Source organism: Triticum aestivum, chromosome 7A (genome assembly GCF_018294505.1).
Source record: "Triticum aestivum cultivar Chinese Spring chromosome 7A, IWGSC CS RefSeq v2.1, whole genome shotgun sequence".
NCBI classification, from domain to species: domain Eukaryota; kingdom Viridiplantae; phylum Streptophyta; class Magnoliopsida; order Poales; family Poaceae; genus Triticum; species Triticum aestivum.
The window spans coordinates 71,330,744-71,354,641 of NC_057812.1; the positions used below are offsets into that span (position 1 = coordinate 71,330,744).

At 44.7% G+C, this 23,898-nt stretch overlaps 1 protein-coding gene and 1 pseudogene across 2 annotated transcripts; both read left to right on the top strand.

Annotated features, from left to right (window-relative positions):
* The first annotated feature begins 3,131 nt into the window (after positions 1–3,131).
* Positions 3,132–12,511, top strand: LOC123148551 (disease resistance protein PIK6-NP-like; annotated as a pseudogene).
* Positions 12,512–14,292: 1,781 nt separating this feature from the next.
* On the top strand, positions 14,293–23,898 carry LOC123148552 (disease resistance protein RGA5). 2 transcript variants are annotated; one of them, XM_044567990.1, is made up of 6 exons: positions 14,293–14,503; positions 14,608–14,766; positions 15,246–15,330; positions 15,467–16,333; positions 16,689–18,711; positions 23,716–23,898. In XM_044567990.1, the coding sequence occupies exons 4-5, from the start codon at positions 15,501–15,503 to the stop codon at positions 18,709–18,711; spliced, it is 2,856 nt and encodes a 951-aa protein (XP_044423925.1). In that variant the 5' UTR covers positions 14,293–14,503; positions 14,608–14,766; positions 15,246–15,330; positions 15,467–15,500; the 3' UTR covers positions 23,716–23,898. The 2 variants fall into 2 exon arrangements, with proteins under 2 accessions (XP_044423925.1, XP_044423923.1); XM_044567988.1 differs by lacking the exon at positions 23,716–23,898 and having other exon boundaries at positions 16,689–18,807.

Sequence of the window (23,898 nt, forward strand, 5' to 3'; positions counted from 1 at the left end):
GCGGTATGAGTTGAGGTAGTACAGGAAGTACAGGCAGAGGCAAGCGATATAAATATGGTCCAAGTCTCATTGATCTTCCTCAGAGGGCTTACGACAGGACCGAGGAGCAAACCAATGCCATAGTGCGGGCAGAAGTGAACGCCCATTTTGGACCGAAACCGCCACCGCCGCCAAGGGAGAAAGTGCCTGAGGAAAAGATTGACCACTTCATTCGTATGGCTCAACCACCAGCTCCCAAGCCTGTTGACACAGACTATGAGCGCCACATCAGGAAGTTAAATCGAGCACGTCTACAGAAGGAGGCGAGCTCGAGCTCGAGCAAACAACAAGCAGCTGTCAAAAAATGCGGGAAAACCGTTCCCCAGTTGGGAGAACAGGCGGCGCAATCGATCCCCTCGCTTGTTGTGCCAACAACACGTGAGAGTACGCGCGCCCAATATTATTGTGGGCAAACAATTTACGTTCCCAAGGTGGGTAATGTGGTAATAACCGAGGAGCATATAACGCAGGCTGAAATTCTCAAGATCACTGTTGGACAACTCCTCGAGATCGAGCCCATGCCTGTGCTTACAAAGGAGGAAATAAAACGGAAATATGTCTGGGGCGAACCTTTGGTCAAGCCAGACGAGGTCAAGAAGCTCCCAACGAGAATGTATGAATTGCATCAATGGTACATGGACATTATCAAGAGTTCAAATCGAGAGTCCCTCATGGTGGAAGTCAAGAAGGGTCATTACTACCATCAGAAAGCTGTGGCCGTTGAGTATAATGAACTATTTCAGTTATACAATCAAGACGCACTCGACAAATCTATCGTCGGTTGCTATTGTCTGTAAGTGATTTCTTTCTGTAATTTAAGTCTCAAGCTAGCTGTAGTGATCCTTTTGATCAATCATTACCTGTAATTATCCTCACTATATTCTTTTCTGTGGTATTATGCAGGATGAAGATGTATGAAATGAAAAAAGGTGGACGCTATGGCATTGGGTTCATTAACCCAAACACCGTTAATGAATACACATGGAAAATAGATGCATATCATGAAAAGCATGTAGAGGACAGCATGCTAGAGTTCTTGAAGCGCCTCAAATACAATAAAGATATACTACTTCCTTACAACTTCTAGTGAGTCACACTGTCTTGTACTACAAATTCTCTGTTTTTGCCTACTAACTAGCTACATGTTTTTGCTTACATATGCCCGCTTAATTAAGACATGCAAACGTGTGTGCATGCAGATTTCACTGGATCTTGTGTATCATTAAAGTTGACATCGGAACAGTTGAACTACTGGACTCACTACTTAAAAAACAAAGTGACTACACCATCTTGTTGGGGATAGTCAACAGGTAATTTCAATCATTATTAACTATATATCTCAGCCTATTTAGTAATTCGTCATTTCCTGATATGAACTATTTAATAACCCATTTATTCATTTTTTTGTCGGTGGGCAGGGCTTGGGCAAGGTTCATCAGCGTCACTCCAGGCGAATGGAAAGAAAGACTGAAATGGTTTCGACCCAAGGTAAGTAATTAAGTACTAGCTAGCTAGCTAGCTGCCTTCTCTTTAATTATCATGCTTGATTAATTATTATCTGATCAGATTCCATTCTCGTAAAGGCCCTGAAGCAGGCGCCGAGGACTGATCTGTGTGCATACCGCGTTTGCGGGAACATTCGCATGATGACGTCCGAAAGAAGCAGATCTCAAAGACAGGAATGAGTACGTTTGTCAGAACACTATTCACAATTTTTATACCATTATCGATATGTAGTCACACAACTAATACACATGCATATTGATCTCCTTCTTAACAGTTCAAAGAGGTGCGGGAGAAGCTCCTACCAACGAAGCGCGTACAAGCACTTCAAGAGGAAATAGCGGGATTTTTGCTCGACCAGGTCATAGATCCGAAGGAAGAATACCATTACCCGCTACCACCCTCATGAACCACTTCCAATTGTCATCGTGCTCCGAAGGCACCAATTAGGCTAATGCCACTGGCTCCGAAGGCAACATGTAGAAGAAATTGTATATAGCTATACATGTGTGTATGTGTGAATTAATATGGTGGTTTGTGAGACATTTGATGATATATATATATGTATATATATATATATATGATTGGTTCTACTAGAAATTCTATTTATATATATATGCATAACGTGTACAATGTGTAGTATCGTAAAATACCAGCAAACGAAAAAGAATTAAATGGAAGACACAAAATTAAATGAAAAAGAAATCATAAACCCAAAAACCCCCCAACCTTTTAATACCGGTTGGTTTCACCAACCGGTACTAAAGGGCTTCCTGCCCCCGGAGCTGGCTCATGCCACGTGGTGGCACTTTAGTGCCGGTTCGTGTTGAACCGGTACCGGGGGGGGGGGGGGGGGCTTAAGTGCCCACACTTTAGTGCCGGTTACAGAACCGGCACTAAAGGGCCTTACGAACTGGTACTGTTGCCCGGTTCTGCACTAGTGTCTAAGGTCTGGTCTTGACAGATTAAAAAAACAGTTTTTGTCTCACTGTCTCCGTGTGAACAGAACACCAAATGTGAAAGAGAAGAAGAGCAGTTGGAGGAAACCGAGCAGAAAAGATCTACTCCTGCCAAACTATATTCTATCTACAAGATTACATACGTATGAATTACATAGTATACAATCTCTAAAAATGACTAGAGATGCTTGAAAGTCTGGTCTCAACAGATTAAAAACAATTTTGTCTCTGTGTCTCCATGTGAACACCTAATGTGAAGGAGAACAAAACAGCAGTTGGAAGAAAGAATGGAAAACAGCTCAGAGTGGGCTCCAGCCTACGGCTTAGATAGGGACTTAACATTGCATGTATTACCAGTGGGCCTAATCAAGCATTGGAGACGCTTAAGTACACCCCGACGAGTTGACCTGAGAGGCACAGATCACTCCGCCGGATCAACAATACTTGCTGCTTCCTTCCTTCGTCTCCGGCCGGCTCTCTGCGGTGCTCGACGACTAGCAGTCTGAGGCGGTGACATCGCCAAAGGTACTCTTCCTCCGCTTCTGTTCGATTCTTTTGTTTCAGCTAGCTCTCTTCGGCCTTTTCCCATTCTTTGTGGTTTTGATGTGGATCCTTGATGTGCAGAGTTCAATCTGTTCAACACTCGCTCAGCAAAGGGAATTGCGAACCGGAGGTGAAGAGCTGCTGTTCCGTGTTGATCGCCCCAATCGAGGTGATGCTTTTGCTCATCATGAGGACGACTTTCTTTTCCCATTCAAGTCGTGTGTGTAGATATCGAGGGCAGGAGAGGTCCAACTTTTGCTCGATCTGTTCTCCCCTCTCGTTGATCTCTTGTTGCTATGGCGGAGCTACCAGTAAATAGCTCAACCATATTTAACATAAAGTAAAAAAAAGGGTTAAATTCTGAATCGTACTACTTTAATAGGGCATGTTGTCGAGGTTGGGTACTCGATTGTTCGCTGCAACGCTCCTTCCGGTACATCTAAATTGCTATGTCCACCGTATTCAGACTTTTGTTTTTTACTTTTGCTAACTTTGGGGAAGCAACACCAAGCAACGCACTTATCCCAGTAGTTTTTCTAATTCTGTCAAAACAGTTAACATGATTTTTAACCACAGAAAAAATAGGAAACATGATTTTGAGGCTGCATGTAATGAGAGTATCATAGATAGTATCATGCATGTCAACAAAGCAATTTTGAGGAGGTGACATTGAATTAAATTAAGAAAAAAAAAGTTAACTATCATATCATAATACCGTATCATAATTAAATTAAGAAAAAGAAAATTAAATTTTATAGGGCTTATCTTAAATTTTCCTTTTTATTGATTTAAAGGGCTAATTAAATTAAGAAAAAGAAAATTAAATTTTATAGGGCTTATCTTAAATTTTCCTTTTTATTGATTTAAAGGGCTCATCTCCATCTTCTATTGAGATTCCGAGGCGCGTTAAATATTTGCATACAAGAATTAAAAAGAAACTCACCAATGCATGTAATGTTCCTACTCATCTAGTGGCCAAGCATGCATGCATTATAATCTAAATTAATGCATCAGTTTAATTTGGGCAATTTTATAAAATACGATACATTTTTCCATCATCATCTGCCTTGGTTGATGAGATTTTACATTTGAGCTCTATAAACCGAAAAGAAGAGAGTATGTATCTTGTATAACAATAAATAAATTCATCCATGAAACTAGTCTATGATACCATGCATACAAAGTTATTCTTTCCGTCCGGTTTTATTAGACCCCCAACCAAATCACAGGTACCCATGCAAGGTGATTAATCCCTGGAAGCATGCAGCCATTTAATTTCCTGACACTTTGGAAGCCGGCCCAGCTCACACGCACGATGATGCTGCTACTTTGTGGCGGCCTCGGATGCCGCACGGTGCATGCATATGCCAATCGAAGGAGGACTAGAAGTGCATGCGTTGGTTGGCTAGCCGTGGTGTTGTGCTAGGAGTAGTACTAGTCGCTCATGTATAAGGTCATGTTTGTTTCATAAGTCCTAGAACTTTTTTAATTTCGAACTTATAAGTCCTGAGTCCTTATCTGTTTGTTTACTGGGACTTATTATGGGCTAGAGGTTATTAAATGACATGCAAATCATCACTATAAGTTTCTATAAGTTCCTCCCTGAGAGTCTTTTTTGATAAGTCCCAAATCATCACAAGTCCCTCATGTTCAGTTTAGATGGCACTTATAGGGAATTTTTTAAGTCCCAAAACCAATAAGTCCCTGGAAACAAACACCCTCTAAGACTAGGTATAGTGGGAGTAACTTAGATAGTAACACACTCATCAATGTATAAGGCTAGTCATAGTGGGAGTAACTTAAATATAAACTGACACATTCATCTGTAATCATGATTCTGTAAAGTTTGTTTATAGGTGTAGCATCTCTCATAAAAAAACACTCCATTGTTTTCCCCGCACGCCAAACCAACTAGCACGTAAATAATTTTCACAACTTAAAAAAATTATCACGTAAAACAAAACATGTACTCCCTTCTAGTATCATAGAAGTAGTATCGATGAAGGGACCTAAGAGCATCTACAACCACAATAAGCAAATCTCGTCTATGAATGCCCACAGACAAGTGTCTATTTTGAACCCTTATATTTTCTGTCAAATAACCACGCACCTCAAGTATACTCCCTACTTCAAGGCATTTTGACGAACACACTGCGTGCGACGGCGCCAGAGCACGTAACGCCGTCGCGGCGAACTCCGGCGCCAATCTTCACGGACGCGCGAGCTCCGGCGCTCTGCGTGCACCTGCTCGAGCGCACACGCAGCGGCTAGCCACCACGCGGCTGTGCACGCAAGCCACCGGACGCGACCAGCGTCTCACAGGTCACAGCTAGCTAGCTAGCTGGCATGCGGCGGCCAGGGGCGCGGGTTGCACGCACCGGACGCAGCCAGCACACGAGCAGCGGCGGGCAGGCAATGCCTAGTACACAACGGCGAGCCAGGACGCGAGCAGCGGCAGGCACGCGGGCGTCCAGCGGGCACGCAGCAGCTAGGACGCAGCGGGCATGTGGGCGGCAGGCGGGCATGCGGCGGCTAGGACACGGCAGTGAGCCAGGACGCAAGCAACAGCGCGCACGAGGCGCTAGGACGCGAGCGGGCGGCGGGCATGCAGCGGCTAGGATGCGGCGGCCAACAGAGGGACGAGAGAGAGAGGACGGAGTGGGTTGCTGCATGTGGGACCACGTGGGAGGGCTGTGACGTGGAGTGGGGTAACCGGGCGTGACCAGGGTTGATCGGGCAGCCTCATATCGTCCCATATTTCAGATGGGTTTGAGACGTTTAGAGAATGAGGGGTCCGTTTGGGTCACCTATTTTGACCGGACACTGACGGGGCTGGCGTTTTAGACGTTGAGCAAGGAAATATGGAGTCCGGTTGTAGATGCTCTAATATGTGCGGACGCGCTCCGGCCACCCAGAGGCTTAATAAACCTAGACGGTGGGAGTAGTATCATACACTAGTATCATATGCATGATACTAATTTATGACACTATTCATTAGGTGCAGCGTGAGGAGCCTCCTTGCTGCGCTAAATTTAACAAGCTTTGCTACACCTACGCATGATTAGGCTGCCCATAATGAAAGTATTATAGGAGTATCATGCATGCCAACTAGAAAATTTTGATAAGGTCACATAGAATTAAATGCAGAAAGAGATGATTGAGTATCATAACCGTATCATAATAAATAATGTGCTACTATATGTCATGCATGACAATTAATGAACTCATATATGATACCGACCTATGATAATGCATTACAAAGGTAGTACTCTCTCTGTTTAGGTGCATAAGTCATCTTAGGTTGTGCACCGCGACCAAGGTGAAGAAAAAAACTATAGAATTTAATGTTTATTTTTTAATTAATACCATTGCATGCAATGATCTGACCACTGCATGTCGTGTTTGGTAATCTTAAGTCATTGGAAGCATACATGCCCCACATCTTTTATTGGTTGATTCTTTATTTATGTCAAGAAACAAGAAATAGGGTGAGAGTTAATGCACTGCGTCTATGTGTTTTGGGATTATTTGGTTTTCGTAAGGTGACTTATGCACCTGGACGGAGAGAGTACCATACATTGATATCATATGCATGACACTAATATATGATACTCCCATTACGACCAACCTTATAGGATGAAGTGGGTTACGGGATGATTTGACTGTTTTCTCTTGGTCATTAGTTGGGGACGCGACCCACCCTAAAATTCAACCGGAGGGGAGGGGGTTGATTAGTGGGGAAGGGATATATCGTAGCTTACATAAAAACCTGTCGTAAGTCTACCAGTTTTGAAATTTAAAAGTAGATTAGTTACATTTACACAACAAATGTTGTAAACAAGCTAAGAACAGCCTCGGCCCCTGTGCTGCTCCCGCGAGCAGCCCGGGCGCCCAACCTCCGCTTCCTCCAGCAACACACCCCTCCCCTTCCCCTGCCTCGCCGTCGTTGGGCAAAGCCTATGCGGCGTCGATGGCGGCGAGGCCTCCCCTCCCTCTCGCATGGCTCTGTGGTGCGGGGCAGTGGATCTCACGACGGCGATCTGAGGGCTTGGGTCCATTGTTGTAGGCCATGGTCGACGTGAGCATCGCGGGGTCATCCAGGGGCGTAAAGGATGTCCCTTTCATCTTGTTTCTTCTGTTGGCGGTGATCGATGGCTTAGCAGGGCTTGGAGGTGGCGATCTGAGATGCCGGGGTGGCGGCCCTGGACGGTGGACTGCGCAGTTGGCTCTTCGGCGAGCGACATTGTGGTGGTGGTGGCGTTTCTCCTTGGCTGTGCAAGCAGCGAGGAGCGAGGCGGCGGGGATCATAGTGATGGCGTTGCTTCCGCGGGGGAGTCGTCCAGGTCATGGTGTGGAGGCCTGTTTTGGTGGTGGCGGACTTGAACCGTGGTACTTCGATGTGGTGCAAGAGTATCATTGGGTTAAAACTTAGCACTTTGGCGCGACGGCGGTGATGCCTGTGGGTGTCGTGTCCCTCTCCGGGGCGTGGTTGTGGTATCTCTCCCCGCATCAGGGCTCCGAGTGAAAACCCTTAACCGTGTCTTCGGTTTTTTACGGCTACAGCCTGTTGCATCATCACCCTCTTGGGGGCGTCGCCGCGGAGAGTAGGTGCCCTCCGGTTGTGTTTCTTTGACATCGGCGGGCGAGCTCGGATCCTATCTCGAAGCTCCTTCAGCTCTGGCTTGCGGCTGTCCCGACATCTTCCTATCCTTTACACGTGACGTTGAGGGCATCGTTCTTGGTCCTTATTGTCTTCAGGCAGTATTGGTGGTCAATGGTCCGGAGCGAGAGGGTAGGGGTGCCCTCTCCAGCGACAACTTGGTGTGTGTGTGTGTGTGTGTTGCATCGATGTCCGGTGGTTTCTCTTGGAGGTGCGGTCTCTCTTCTATTTAGTAGCCTCAGGTTTGTAATCTTGTTTTATATTTGATCTGCTTTGTAAGAGGTTTCCCTCGTCACTTTGTATCGGTTCGGTCGTGTTACTCTATATATAAAGCAGGGCGGAAGCCTTTTACGACGAACAAGCTAAGATTAATAAGTAGTGCACTTTGGTCATCAGGAGCATCCCCCATATTTAATCGAAAGCGATTTAAGCACCCTAAGAACTGCAAGTTCGTTGAAACCTTGAAAGTCAGACGGGGTTTGGTGGTGGTCCTCAACACTGCTGGTGGATGCGGTGCTGTTAGTGGACTGGGCTACCACTCACCAATACATTGGTATAATTGTTTTTTGCAAAAATCTTAGGCGGACCACAGCCTGGTTCGACCCTCTATGTAGCTCTGCTTGTGGTTGCCGTTCCACTGATTTGAAAGGTAATGCACTTCCACAAACCAAAAATATACAACATTTGCTCATCCAGTGGTTCTCTAAAAACAATTAGTATCTTCGAGCTGTCTCCACTTCCTCCTCTGTAAAACTTTACTATTTTTTTATGACTTTGGGTGATCCTGATGTGAATTTACGATGTGTAAAATTGGATCTATTATCCACTTCAGTTCATCTTCTCAGTAGTTGTTGCAAAGGTGAAAGGTCTATGCAAATTGGATTCGAATAGCTGCTATTCAGAGTACCCATTTCTTCTACTTGTGCTCGGATAGCCAAAGCAGGCAATGCAGATGTGCTTAGTATACTATTACTTTCACTGACCAAGCATGTTCAGGTTTTGCTCATTCTGTCTTCTGAAAACGATTAATGTTTGCATTACAGAATTTCAACCCAAGGACAATGCTATAGCCATCTATAGATCGAGCACAACGACAAACAAAGGTCAAGATATGGACGTCACCGCTGGGGCGATGATCCCTATCCTCCATAAGCTCGGTGAGCTGCTCATCGGAGAATACAACCTGGACAAACGAGTAAAGAAAGGTGTAAACTCGCTCCTTACAGAACTGGAGATGATGCACACCGTACTTCGTAAGGTTGGTGAGGTGCCATCGGACCAGCTCGAGGAGCCAGTCCGAATTTGGGCCGGCAAGGTGAGAGACCTCTCTTGCGACATGGAAGATGTTGTTGATGACTTCCTGGTGCGTGTGGATGAGGGCTCAAACAGCAAGCCAACGAACATGAGGAATCGAGTTAAGAAATTCCTCAAGAAGACCACCAAACTGTTTGGTAAGGGCAAAGCACTTCATCAAATATGTGATGCCATTGACGAAGCTCAGGTTCTTGCCAAGGAGTTGGGGGACCTGCATAAAAGGTATATGCTTGACATGCCTAACACTAGCAACAGTGCTACCATTGACCCTCGTGTGTTAGCTCTGCACAAAGATGTAGGGGAGCTTGTTGGTGTTGACCGCACAAGGGATGAGCTTATCAAAACACTGATTTGTGAGGATGGGAGTTCCAAGGAGCAACTAAAGATGATCTCTATTGTTGGAGTTGGTGGGTTGGGCAAGACAACCCTCGCCAAAGCAGTTTATGAAAAGATTAAAGCCCAGTTTGATTGTGTGGCCTTTGTCCCCGTTGGTCAGAACCCAGATATCAGGAAAGTTTTCAAGGACCTACTCTATGGCCTCGACAAAAAGAAGTTTATGGACATTCATAATACAATAATGGATGAGAGGCTTCTCATCGAGGAAATCAATGAATTCCTTATGGACAAGAGGTATGCATCACATGTTGCTTGTCTTTATTTTTATATTTCGAAAAATGTGTGAAGCAGACAATGTATGTATAACGAATTCCATGTCTTCATTACCTTTTTTGTTATAATTTTATATTCTTAGTCCATTTCTTATTATAAGCATATTCTACTTGTCATTTTTCTGTGCATGCGCCTTATTTTTATTAGTCTTGTAGACTTTTAATAAATTTCTGTTGCATTTCTTGATATTTGCATGCCGAGCCATACTGGTTATGTAAATTCATGATGTTTGCTTTAGTATATTAATTTAACAACTTATGATTTACCCATGTTACTAAGAAGTTCAATTTTATAGAGCTTGAATTGTTGCCAACTAATGATATCTAAATAATTCTCACAGGTACCTCATCGTAATTGATGATATATGGAAAGAAGAAATATGGAGATATATAGATTGTGCCCTGTATAAAAACAAACTCCATAGTCTGGTATTAACAACAACCCGTAATGTGAGTGTGTCTGAAGCATGTCTCTCTTCGAGTGATGGTATGATTCATAGAATGAAACCTCTTTGTGATGAAGATTCGCAAATTCTCTTTCATAGAAGAATATTTCAAAGTGGGGAGAAATGTCCAAAAGATTTACAGGTAGTATCAAGAGATATCTTGAAGAAATGTGGTGGTGTACCATTAGCCATCATTACAATAGCTAGCGTCCTGGTTAGTAACCAAAGGATAAAGGAAAAAGGTGAATGGATGCATGTGCACAATTTGATGGGCCATGGAGTTACACAAGGTGGTATCGTGAAGGACATGAAGAGGATATTATCACTCAGCTATTATGATTTGCCTTTTCATCTGAAGACTTGTTTACTATATCTAAGTATTTTTCCCGAGGACTGCGAGATTAAGAAAGATTGGTTGATATGAAAGTGGGTTGCCGAAGGTTTTATCCAGTGTGACAAAAAGGAAAGCACGCTATTTGAGATCGGAGAGAGCTACTTCAACGAGCTCATCAATAGAAGCCTAATTCAGCCAGGGGTCGATATTAAAGGAACGTTGGCAACCTGCCGTATGCATGATATGGTGCTTGATCTTATATGCTCACTGTCAAGTGATGAGAATTTTATCTCCATATTGGATAATGTTGGGTGGCATGCACCTAATCTGCAAAGGAAATTTCGTAGGTTATCACTTCAGAATATCAGGGCAAAAATTCACAACCATCAGTTTGATAGCACTGTCCTGTCAAAAGTGAGGACCTTTGCTGTTTTTTCTACGATTAGTTGTGATTGGTTGCCATCTCTCTCAAGCTTTCAGTTTTTACGTGTGCTGGACCTCGGAAATTGTGGCAGTCAGAAAAGTAGTTCTGGTATCAGCCTCAAGTATGTTTGTGATTTAATTCACCTACGATACTTGGGACTCCAGGATACAAATGTTAATGAGCTCCCAATGGACATAGGCAAGTTGCAGCTTTTGCAGACACTGAACACACGAAGAAGTAATATAAAAGAACTACCCCCAAGTTTTGTTCGCCTAAGAAATTTGATATGCTTACATGTCGATGGTGGCGTGAGCCTGCTAAAAGGAATGAGCAACTTGATGTCCCTCGAAGTGCTGTCTGGGATACAAGTACCCTTGTCTCCTCACACTGTGAAAGAGCTGCGTCATCTTACAGAGGTTCGGGAGCTCAGTTTTAATTGTTTAGAGATGGAACAGGATCTGATCAATATACTAATCGAGTCTCTGGGCAACCTACACAAATTGCAAGAACTGAGTATTGGTTATGGTGGCAAATTGATAGGGTGCATGGGTGAAAGTTGGGTGCCCCCTCCACACCTCCGTGAGTTTATCTCATGGGACCCCTACCGAGATGATTTGTCCTGGAGACTTCCAAAGTGGATTAATTCAACGTCACTTCCCCACCTCTCAAGCCTGACCATAGATGTGGAAGAACTGGACGGGGATGACATTCAGATCATTGGGATGCTGCCTGCTCTTCAGTATCTGTCCCTGTCTGCAACTAACGCGATTGGAAGCTTGGTTGTGAGGGCTGATGCATTCCCATCTGCGATATCTTGCCGATTCAACTTGTTTCGTACGCCAATATGTATTCTACTTGGAGCTATGCCAATGGTTCAGCACCTTGAGTTCCCGGTCTGTGCGTGGTCGATCGCGAGTGGTGAGGTTGACTCCGTCCTGGGGCACCTCCCTTCTCTCGAGCATGTAGAGGTCATGCTGATTTATGAGAACTTCAGCGGCATGCAGAAAGCCAGGCGTGAAGTGATAAATACAGCCCAGGCTTGGCTGAGGTGCGAAGCAGAAGCCCATCCAAAATGTCCCACCATTGTATGCTGACATGCCTCTGACGCTGGTAAGGTACGGTATACTCATCTGTGCGACTATGAATTCACCTTTCGTGAATGTGCTGATTACCATATTGTTTCCCAGTTTCAGGGCTTCAAGAAAATCCTGGAGTCGGGTACTAGTAATTCCATCAGTTGCCGTGGATGCTGTTCCAACATTTCGATAGGCGACATATAATTCTACTGTTCCATCGCAGGCACCAGCATCTCGTTTGATTCGTGTGCCACTGTAGCTCATTCTCTCCACGTATGATTGGACTCTTGTCTTTTGTAGACGGAGGCTTCAGCACGATTGTTCATGATGAACTGTGTTTATTTTTCCTGCATATGCTTTCAGCAATGCAGTACCTCATTTCCTATATTCAGTCAAGACTCGGTAGTACAATAAAAGGTTGCATTCAGTTGGGACTATTTGCAACACTACTACCTTACGTTTTAGTCTTTTTATTTTGGTTGTTCACATACAGCATTACTTTGTTTTGTTCGGCCACGGTTAGTAACTCTATCAATAAACTTTTGAGCAACTTGTTCTTCCAGCTTTTCCCAAGCAACACAAAGGTTTTGCCAATGTTTGAAGATATAATAAGCCATAAATTGATTGCCTAAAGGTTAATTGCTTGTCAGCTTGTTGCTTCGATCCCTGAATATATTATCATCTCTCACGAGGAAATGTATTTGTGCTGCGGATCTATAGGATTACTGACACATTTTGTTGCTGATGGTTCGCAAGTCAGATGTAGAGGCAGGTGCCGGCACAAACTGAAAATGAAAAAAAGAAAACCCGAAGGGGATGATATTTTTCATCCAGATGATTGCCTGGACTTGTGTTGGAAGCAAATGCTAATAGATGACATTACGCCACAGATAGGTCTCAACATCTCATAGCAATGGTGGGTACCACTCAACTGCCATAGAAAAAAAAAACTGGATCCTGGGGACAATTTGAGCAAAAGACTTGGTCAAACTTAAAAAAATTCAACGTAGGACAGACCTAAAACTTCGATTAATTTGGAATGGAGATTTGTTCTGCACCTGTCTACACGCGTAACCTTGAGGTCGTATGTCAGCGGTACATTTCCAGCGTGACCTCTCAACAATATTAACATGAAGACCAATGTCTCAAAACAAAATCATGACTAGGGATATAATAACCTGATGAGAAGGAGAATACCAAGACCACTTGAATGTCGGCACCATGCTGAAATTGACTCTGTGCATCAACTGTTCTTTGAGTGCAAACTAGCTAAAACTTGTGCACGAAAGAAAACAGAACACCAATGGCTGGGCTCCGTGAACTCGACGTAATGAATAAACAGTGTATGGTCTGTATGTTGCTTAACATGTTGACATCTTAAGTAAGCATTGTGGATATGTTAGAAATCTGGAAAACTCAGGCATTTTCAACACTGAAGCCTGACCATTGTGGATATGTCGTTTTCTTCTTGACCCAACAAGAATGAACTTATGATGATACTGAGAGCTGATGGATGCTGAACTAGAAACATTGTGTGATAAAGCAGGGAGCAGCACTGCAGTAGCTCACATGCAGGGGAGTGAATGCAGTCTGCATTATGAGCAACACTGTGTGTGAGGCAGTGCAATGGTCTGGACAGAAGGGAGGACCACGGGTGTCCTTTTTTCTGGAAAGAAATATGTATGTGAAAAAGTCTATTAAAAATCAGGAAAATATAAAACGAAAAACATAAAATTCAGAAAGAAAGTAGAATATTCTAGAAAATACTAGAAACCACAAGTGACGCAAATATTTTACAAATATTAGGGAAATAGTATGACCCAGTTTGGAATATAATGTGTTGTCTCCAATTTTTCTACTGTACTTATCTTATTCTGAATTCCCTAGCTTTTTTGTCAACAATGTTAGTCTTGTACAACTCGGTTTTCAACTTATGTCCCATTTTTTATTTGTTTAGTTGGTAATAATGCAGCAGAGAACACACGTCAGTTAAAATAGTGAATGGAACTGTTTCAATTGAGGCCTCCTTTGGTTTACAGGAATTTCATAGGAATTTCATAGGATAAGATTTTTATAAGAATTTTTCCTTTAGAGCCCTTTGGTTCATAGGAATAGATTTCTATTCCTACACAGGATTGGTTCCTATCCTCCACATTTCATAGGAAAATAAAAAAGAACCTAGACTCAATGGAAAAATTTCTTTGATGTCAACCAAATGACATCTTCTTTTCTATTCCTATTCATAGGATTTGACATATATGTCATTTCATTTCCTACAAAATTCCTATTCCTACAATAATCCTATCCTATGAACCAAAAGAGGCCTGAAGGCTGCTGCCTACACAGTGACAGTACCCACATTTACTGCTGAGCCTGAGTGAATCTGCAAGCGTATGGAGACGAGATGACCACAGCCACAAATCACTCCAGATCCACAATAATACTTGCTGCTTCTCTCCTTCGTCTCTCGCTCTCTGCGGCGACTTTTAGAGGTGGTCGCCTCCCAATCTGCGACGGCGACGGCGACGGCTCCAAAGGTACTCTTCCTCCTCTGCTGTTCAATACATTCAGTTGAGCTCTCGATCTAGTTAGAGCAAACCTCTCTCCTTTTCCTGTTCTGATTTGGATCCGTCATGTGCAGAGTTGGATCTGTTGAACACTCTCGCTCAGCAGAGGGATTTGCTAACCGGAGGTGCAGAGTTGCTGTGTAGTGTTGAATGTGCTCTTCTTCAACTTGTGCCACCTGAGAACGGTTTTGTTTCCATTACAGCCATATGTGTAGATCCAGAGCAAGGAGAGGGTCAGCTCTTGCTCCATCTGTTCTCCCCTCCTTAATCTTTTGTTGCTATTTTATTTTAATTTTTTTATAATGAAAAGGTTAAATTATCAAAGTAAAACGGTTAAAATATGTAGGTCAGGGAATTTTTTTTAAAGAATAAGAACAAAAAATAAAGCAAAGGGAAAATGGTCAGTGGTCAGACCTTAGTACCTATCCATGTTCTGAGGGCCGCTGCATTTTTTTTCCTTTTCACTCTTTAGTTTCATTCCAAGAGCCCTTTAGTTTCATTCCATCACGTGTTGTTATTCCATTTATTGGAAAGGTAATGCAATGCATATACATGAGCTCTTACTTTCACAAACCAAAATATCCAGCTTTTGCTCATCCAGTGGTTCTCTGAAAATAGTTAGTGTCTTCTAGCTGTCTACTCTTCCTCCTCTGTACAACTTTCTTCCTTTTTAGTCATTTTGATGATTCTGATGTGGATTTATGACGTGCAGAACTGGATCTATTCTCCACTAGTTCATCTTGGGTAGCTGTTGCAAAGGATTCTGCAAATTGGATTTGAAGGAGCTGATATTCAGGGTACACTTCTTCTACTTCTGCTTTGGATAGCCAAAGCGGCAATGCATATGTGCCCAGTTTGCTGTTACTCGCACCAACCAGCAAGTTCAGGTTTTGCTCATTATGTCTTCTGAAAACCTTTATGTTTGCATTACAGAAGTTCAACCCAAGGACAAATAAAGGATTGTGATATGGAGGCTGCTGCTCGGGCATTGACCCCTGTCCTCCGTAAGCTCGGTGAGCTGCTCGCCAAAGAATACAACCTGGAGAACCGAGTAAAGAAAGGTGTACAGTCACTCCTTATAGAGCTGGAGATGATGCACGCCGTACTTCGTGAGGTTGGCAAGGTGCCGCCGGATCAGCTCCAGGAGCCGGTTCGGATTTGGGCTGGCAAGGTGAGAGACCTGTCTTGTGACATGGAAGACGCTGTTGACGACTTCCTGGTGCGTGTGGGTGAGGGTTCAGGCAGTAAGCCAACGGACATGAGGAGTCGAGTCAATAAGTTCCTCAAGAAGATCACCACATTATTTGGTAAGGGCAAAGCACTTCATCAAATCTGTGATGCCATCAAAGAAGCTCAGGATCTTGCCAAGGAGTTGGCAGAGCTGCGTAAAAAGTATGAGCTTGACATGCGTAGCACTAGCAATGGTGCTACCATTGACCCTCGTGTGTTAGCTCTGCAAAAGGATGTAGGGGAGCTTGTTGGGCTTGACCGCACAAGGGATGAACTTATTAAAACACTTATTTCCGAGGATGGGAGTTCCAAGGAGCAATTGAAGACAATCTCTATTGTTGGTGTTGGTGGACTGGGCAAGACAACCCTCACCAAAGCAGTTTTTGAGAAGATCAAATCCCAATTTGATTGTGCAGCTTTTGTCCCCGTTGGTCAGAACCCAGATATCAAGAAAGTTTTCAAGGACTTACTATATGGCCTTAACAAGGGAAAGTTCAATGACATTCATAATACAGCAAGGGATGAGAAACTGCTCATGGAGGAAATCAGTGAATTTCTTGTGGATAAGAAGTATGCATCACATAGTGCTTGTCTTTGTTTTTATATTTCAATTATGTGTGACGTAGCCAGATAAATACTGAATTTCATATCTTCAATTCCATTTTTATTATATTTTTATATTTATAGTCATCTGTTTCTCCGTAAGCAAATTCTATTTCTTTTTTTCTTGTGCATGCATCTTATCTTCGTTAGTATTTTAGACTTATGACTTATTTCTGCTGCATTTCTTAATATTTCTGCATGCATATAGTTAGTGGTTGAATAATTCATGTGCTTTGCTTAGTACCTTGCAATTATCCTTGTTCCAAGATTTAGTTGTATATAGATCGACTTTCAAACTAATGATACAAAATAACTGGCATAGGTACCTCGTCGTAATTGATGATATATGGGAAGAAGAAATATGGAGATTTATAAATTGTGCTTTGTGTAAAAACAAACTCCATAGTCGGGTAATCACAACAACTCGCAACGTGAGTGTGTCCAAAGCAAGTCTCTCTTCCAGTGATGACATGATTCACAAAATGAAACCTCTTTCTGATGAAGACTCGCAAATACTCTTCCATAGAAGAATATTTCAAAGCAAGGAGAAATGTCCAGAAGATTTGCAGGCAGTATCAAGAGAGATATTGAAGAAATGTGGTGGTGTGCCATTAGCCATCATTACAATAGCTAGCCTTCTAGTCAGTAACCAAAGGATAAAGCAGAAAGAAGAATGGATGCATGTGCACAGTTCGATGGGCCGTGGAGTTACAGAAGGTGGTATTGTGAAGGACATGAAGAGGATATTATCACTCAGCTATTATGATTTGCCGTCGCATCTAAAGACTTGTTTGTTATACCTAAGCATCTTTCCTGAAGACTTTGAGATTGAGAGAGATTGGCTGATATGGAGGTGGCTTGCTGAAGGGTTTATCCATTGTGACAAAGAAGAAACCAGGCTGTTTGAGATCGGAGAGAGCTACTTCAACGAGCTTATGAACAGGAGCTTGATCCAGCCAGCAGAAATCAATGAGGAAGGCACGGTAGTAACTTGCCGTATACATGATATGGTGCTTGACCTTATATGCTCACTGTCAAGTGAAGAGAATTTTATCTCCATATTGGATAATGATAACTGGCATGCACCTAATATGCAAAGGAAATCTCGCAGGCTATCACTTCATAATATCAAGGCAAAGGTTCAGAACCATCAGTTTGATAGCACTAGCCTGTCAAAAGTGAGGACCTTTGCTGTTTTTTCTCCTGTTACTTGTGATTGGTTGCCATTTCTCTCAAGCTTTCAATTTTTGCGTGTGCTGGATCTTGGAAATTGTGGCAGCCATAAAAGTAGCTCTGGTATCAGCCTCAAGTATGTAGGGAATTTAATTCACCTAAGGTACCTTGGGCTAAGGAATGCAGATGTTGATGAACTCCCAACGGACATAGGCAAGTTACAGCTTTTGCAGACACTGGATATAACAAACACTATTATAAAAGAATTACCTTCAAGTGTTGTACAGCTCAGAAATTTGATATGTCTATGTGTCAATTATAACGTGAGGCTGCCAAAAGGAATGGGGAAGTTGAAGTCCCTCGAAGTACTGAATGAAGTAGGCTTATCCTCATCTCCTCACATTGTGAAAGAGCTGAGCCATCTGACAGAGGTTAGGACACTCGATGTTGACTGTTATAACATGGACGAGGATCTGATTGATATATTAATCAAGTCTCTAGGCAAGTTGCACAAATTGCAAAATCTGCGTATTGATTTTGGTGTCAGATTGATGGATCGCATATTTGAAAGCTGGGTGCCCCCTCCAAACCTCCGTTGTTTTGATTCACATGGCCTCTTTTCTCCTGCGTGGTTCTCGCGACTTCCAAAGTGGGTTAATTCAAGTTCGCTTCCCCACCTCTCCACCCTGAATATAGAAGTGGAAGAATTGCAAGGGGATGACATTCAGATCATTGGGATGCTGCCTGCTCTTCGGTTTCTGCGGCTGCTTGCAAGTCGCGTGATGGGAAGGTTGGTTGTGAGGGCCGATGCATTCCCATCTGCGAGATGCTGCATGTTGAGAGGGTTTCCGACGGCGCCGTGCCTTTTCCCACCTGGAGCTATGCCAAGGGTTCAGCAGTTTGAGTTCGAGGTCTCTGCGTCGTCGATCGCGAGTGGCGAGGTTGACTGCGGCATGGGCCACCTCCCTTCTCTCGAGCATGTTGAGGTTTGTCTGGAGCATGAGAATTCCAGCGATGAAGAGATGGAGACAGCCAAGGCTTGGCTGAGGCGCGCAGCAGAAGCCCATCCAAAACGTCCCACCGTTGAAACATCTATGATATGGTATTCTCATCTGAGCAACCTGTGGAGGAACGTCGTACCCATCCTGGGCGACGGCTACGTGTTAATATAGGCCAGGGCGCAACTCCTGGCATAGCGTACAATGATGTTCAGATTACATTGTGACTTGGAGAGAAAGAGATAAAGAGATAAGAGGAGATTACAACCATATGATAACTAACTAGAGATCCTAGTCTATCTTGGCTTGGACTCCTCCACCGTTGCAACCTGAACATGGGTAACGGTGCGGTGCAACATGTGTCGTTCAACACCCTCCCTTAATCACAACCTTGTTAAGTTGAGATTACGCTTGAATTCTTCAAAGTTTCTTGTGGGCAAGGCTTTGGTGAATCCATCTGCAACCTGATCTCGAGAATGTACAAAATGAATGTCCAATTGCTTATTGGCAACTCGTTGTCTAACAAAATGAAAATCAATTTCAATATGTTTAGTCCTTGCATGAAAAACGGGATTAGCAGATAGATAAGTAGCACCAAGATTGTCACACCACAAGCATGGGGCTTGAGTGTTTCTCACACCAAGTTCTCTCAACATGGACTGAACCCAAATGATCTCAGTTGTGGCATTGGCTAGGGCCTTGTACTCAGCTTCTGTGCTTGATAATGACACGGTAGCTTGTTTCTTTGCACACCATGATATTAAGTTGGGACCAAAGAACACTGCAAACCCATCAGTGGAGCGTCTGTCATCTACACATCCTGCCCAGTCAGAGTCAGAGAAAGCACTGACCAGTGTGGATGAGGACTTGGTAAAAGTAAGACCAAGGTTCATGGTATTTTTCACATATCTCACAATACGTTTAGCAGCAGTCCAATGATTTTTAGTAGGTGCATGAAGAAACTGACATACTTTGTTCACAGCAAAGGAAATATCAGGTCGTGTCAAGGTCAGGTACTGAAGTGCTCCTACCAAGCTTCTGTATCTGGTGCTATCATCAGGACTCAAAAGTTCTCCTTCTGCAAGTGACAATTTTTCTGTGCTAGACAACGGAGTTGGTGAAGGTTTGCAACCTTGCAACCCAACTCTTCTCACCAGGTCAGAAGCATACTTTTCTTGAGAGAGATGGAGGCTATCACCTTGTTTCTTTACCTCAATCCCTAGGAAGAAATGCAAGTCTCCCAAGTCCTTGAGAGCAAATTCAGCACTCAAATCCTTCAGCAGCCCGGATATTGCTTCATCAGATGAACTTGTGACTATAATATCATCAACATATATGAGAACAAATATGGATGTTTTCAGTTTATTGTAAATGAACAGAGACGTGTCAGACTTAGAAGGAATAAAACTAAGAGCTTGTAATTTCTGACTGAGTCTAGAGTACCAGGCCCTGGGAGCTTGCTTCAGTCCATATAGAGCTTTATCAAGTTTGCAAACATGAAACGGTTTGTTTTTGTTCTCAAACCCAGGAGGTTGTTTCATATATACTTCCTCTTCCAGAATGCCATGGAGAAACGCATTCTGCACATCTAGCTGTCGAAGGCTCCATCCCCTAGAAACAGCAATAGAGAGCACAAGACGAACAGTTGCAGCTTTGACAACAGGACTAAAAGTGTCCTCATAGTCAATACCATATCGTTGTTTAAAGCCTTTTGCAACGAGTCTGGCTTTGTAGCGATCTATGGTTCCATTTCCGTTTAACTCTGAAAACCCACTTACAATCAATCAAATTTTTACCTTGCCTTGGAGGAACCAGATGCCATGTGTGATTTTTCAGAAGAGCCAGGTGTTCTTCTTCCATGGCCTTCTTCCACTTTGTATCATTGAGTGCCTCACCAACAGAGCGTGGTTCATCTGTAGAGCAGGCAAGACCAAACTTTGTTATTTGCTTGTAATTAACTGGTTTAGTTACCCCTTTTTGGAGACGTGTGCGTGAAGCAACAGGAGGCGCAACATATATATCCGGCGCAGTAGATCCCCCGATGGCGCCCCCTGCCCCGGCCACCTCGTCATCACGCAGGGCAGACGGATCGTCTGCGGCATCGGGAGCGGGAGGTGATACGGGCGAAACGGTTCGTGGCGCAGAAGATCCACGGTGGAGCAGCACGTCCGGCTCAGGCCCATCATGAAGCAATGATGAGGCGGGCCCGGCCAAATCCGCGTCGGATCGCGCGTCTGGGGCCGCATCAGGAGACTGGCCCAAATCAACGTCGGGGGCCGCGTCTGGCGCCAGGTGACGAGGCTGTGCGCCAATCGACTGGCGGCGCTCGTAGTGAAGGGGCCCAGCGGGGGCCCAGCGACTCTCGGTGCGCCGCACGGGGGCGTCCGAGTGGTGCGGGCCGGAGGGAGCCCCTGAGCCAGTGGCGAGGCGCGACGTGGCAGGCGCGGAGGCGGGGCTGCGCCGCTCGCCAGACGAGGCGGGATCCCGCGCCCTGTCAGTCTGGGACGGCCCAGATTCCGAGGGCGATCCGCTGCCAGCCTGCAGGGGAATCAATCCCGAGGAGGATCTGCTCCCCAAACCTGGACACATAAAATGTGGCATGTTGGGAGCGTTTTCTTCATTGTTTTTGTCGATTTCTGCACCATTTTCTTCAGAGTTTGCATCATCTGCATCATCACAAAACTCATGGAAGTGGTTATGAGCATTAGTCAACATTGAGTCGCTGCAATTATTTTCCCCTTGGGTGATGCCGGTGAGACTAGAAGGCAAGAGAAGAATTTCTTTGCGAAGTAGGGCTCCGGCATTGGGGTGTAGGTCGGAAAAAGGGAACTTTGTCTCGTCAAAGACAACGTCCCGAGAGATATAAATGCGACCAGTAGAAACATCGAGGCACTTTACACCTTTGTGTTGAGCACTATAGCCTAGGAAGACGCACTGTTTGGAGCGAAACATGAGCTTGCGAGAGTTGTAGGGACGAAGATTGGGCCAACAGGCGCAACCAAACACTCGAAGAGTAGTGTAGTCGGGTTTGGTATGAAGGAGACGTTCAATAGGAGTTTCATAGTTGATGACACGACTAGGTAGCATGTTGATGATGTGAACAGCCGCAAGGAAAGCCTCATCCCAAAACTTGAGGGGCATAGAGGCACCAGCAAGTAATGCTAGACCAACTTCAACGATGTGTCTGTGCTTGCGTTCAGCAGACCCGTTTTGTTGGTGAGCATGTGGGCAGGATACATGATGAGATATGCCAATTTTCTGAAAGAAAGAATTTAACTTTTCATATTCTCCACCCCAGTCGGATTGGAGAGCAAGAATTTTGCAATCAAATTGGCGCTCAACAAGAGCTTGGAAGTTCAGAAAGACTTGAAACACATCGGATCGCTTCTTAAGAAGGTAAATCCAGGAAAATTTGCTATAGTCATCTATGAAACTCACATAATACGTGTGTCTACCAACAGAAGAGGGGGCAGGACCCCACACATCGGAGAAGACAAGTTGCAAAGGTTTTATAGAAATGCTGGTAGAAACTGGATGAGGTAATTGATGGCTTTTAGCCTTTTGACATGAATCACAAACTGTTTCGACATCCCGCTCTCCAACATATGGGAGCTTATTTTTCCTAAGCAAACGCTCAACTAAAGAAAAAGATGCATGCCCTAAACGATCGTGCCATCGTGTTGAAGACACTTTGGTGGCACTAAAAACTTGTTTATTGAGTCTTCTAATCTCCGGAATCAAAGGGTAGAGCCCACGAACGCATCTACCTCGATAAAGCACCTTCTTCGTTGCCTGATCCTTGATCAAAAAGAAATGAGGGTGAAATTCAAGAAAGACATGATTGTCAATAGTGATACGATGGACTGAAAGAAGACTCTTTGAGGCGCTAGGGACATGCAAAATTTTTCTAAGGTGAATTTTTCGATGAGGGGTTTTAACAATTGAGTGACCAACATGACTAATTTTCATACCTTCTCCACTTGCAGTGTGGATGTGATCTTTGCCACGGTACTTCTCACGCATGGTCACCTTCTCCAGCTCACTGGTGATGTGGTTTGTGGCGCCGCTGTCGACGTACCAATTTGTGTCGACGCCGTAAGAGCCATCAGCAGCTCCGGCCACCTTCTCATCCTGAGATGAGTCATCTTCATCCTCCTCAAAACGATACCAGCAGTCCTTTGCCGAGTGACCCGGCTTGCCACAGATTTGGCACCTGATGTCGGGGCGTGATCTGTTGTTGGAGCTGCTGTTGCGGCGGCCTTTGTTGTTGGAGGAGGGAGGCCGGCCGCCGCGCGTGTTGGTAGCGCCGCTGCTGTTGCTGTTGTGGGCGCTCCTGCCCTTTCCGTTCCGCGGTGGACCGCGGTAACGAGAGCCCCCGCCACGGCCGCGGGTGGCAACATTGGCAGATGACTTGAAGCCACCTCCCGTGCCTTGGAAAAGAGCCACCCTCTGATCAAAATTGCTCATCTGTCCGAACAATTCGTCGAGGGTGACCGGAGTGGTTCTGGCGTCGAGGGCGGAAACCAGCGGCTGATACTCCATGTCGAGTGCGTTGAGGATGTACGAGATGAGTTCATCATCCTTCAACGGCTTGCCAGCCGCGGCGAGCTCGTCGGCGAGTCCCCGCATGTACGCGAAGAAGGTAGCCACCGATTACGTCCCCTTCTGCGCATTTGTGAGGGCAGCTCGGATGTTGTTGACGCGGGACAGAGACGTCGACGAGAACATGCTCGCCAACGCTGTCCAGAGCTCTCGTGCATGCTCGATGGAAGTCACCTGCACTAATACTTCTTTTGACAGATTATTGAGAAGATACCCAAGTACCTGCTGGTCCTCTCTGAACCAGACGGCATGGAGGGGATTGGGGATGGCTTCCTCCTTTCCATCCTTGTCCTTGCTGACGACGAGCTTGGCCGGCTCCGCCGTGCTTCCATCAATGTATCCGAAGACTCCAGCCCCTCTCAGCTGTGGCGTGATCTGGGTGCGCCATAAGACGTAGTTGGTGCGGGTGAGACGCTCGGTGATCTGGCCGGAGAGAGGGGAGGAAGCGGCGGCGGATGAAGCCATGGCAGGAGGCTGCGGTGGAGAGGAGGAACGCTAGATGGGAAGAGTCAGGCTCTGTATACCATGTGGAGGAACGTCGTACCCATCCTGGGCGACGACTACGTGTTAATATAGGCCAGGGCGCAACTCCTGGCATAGCGTACAATGATGTTCAGATTACATTGTGACTTGGAGAGAAAGAGATAAAGAGATAAGAGGAGATTACAACCATATGATAACTAACTAGAGATCCTAGTCTATCTTGGCTTGGACTCCTCCACCGTTGCAACCTGAACATGGGTAATGGTGCGGTGCAAC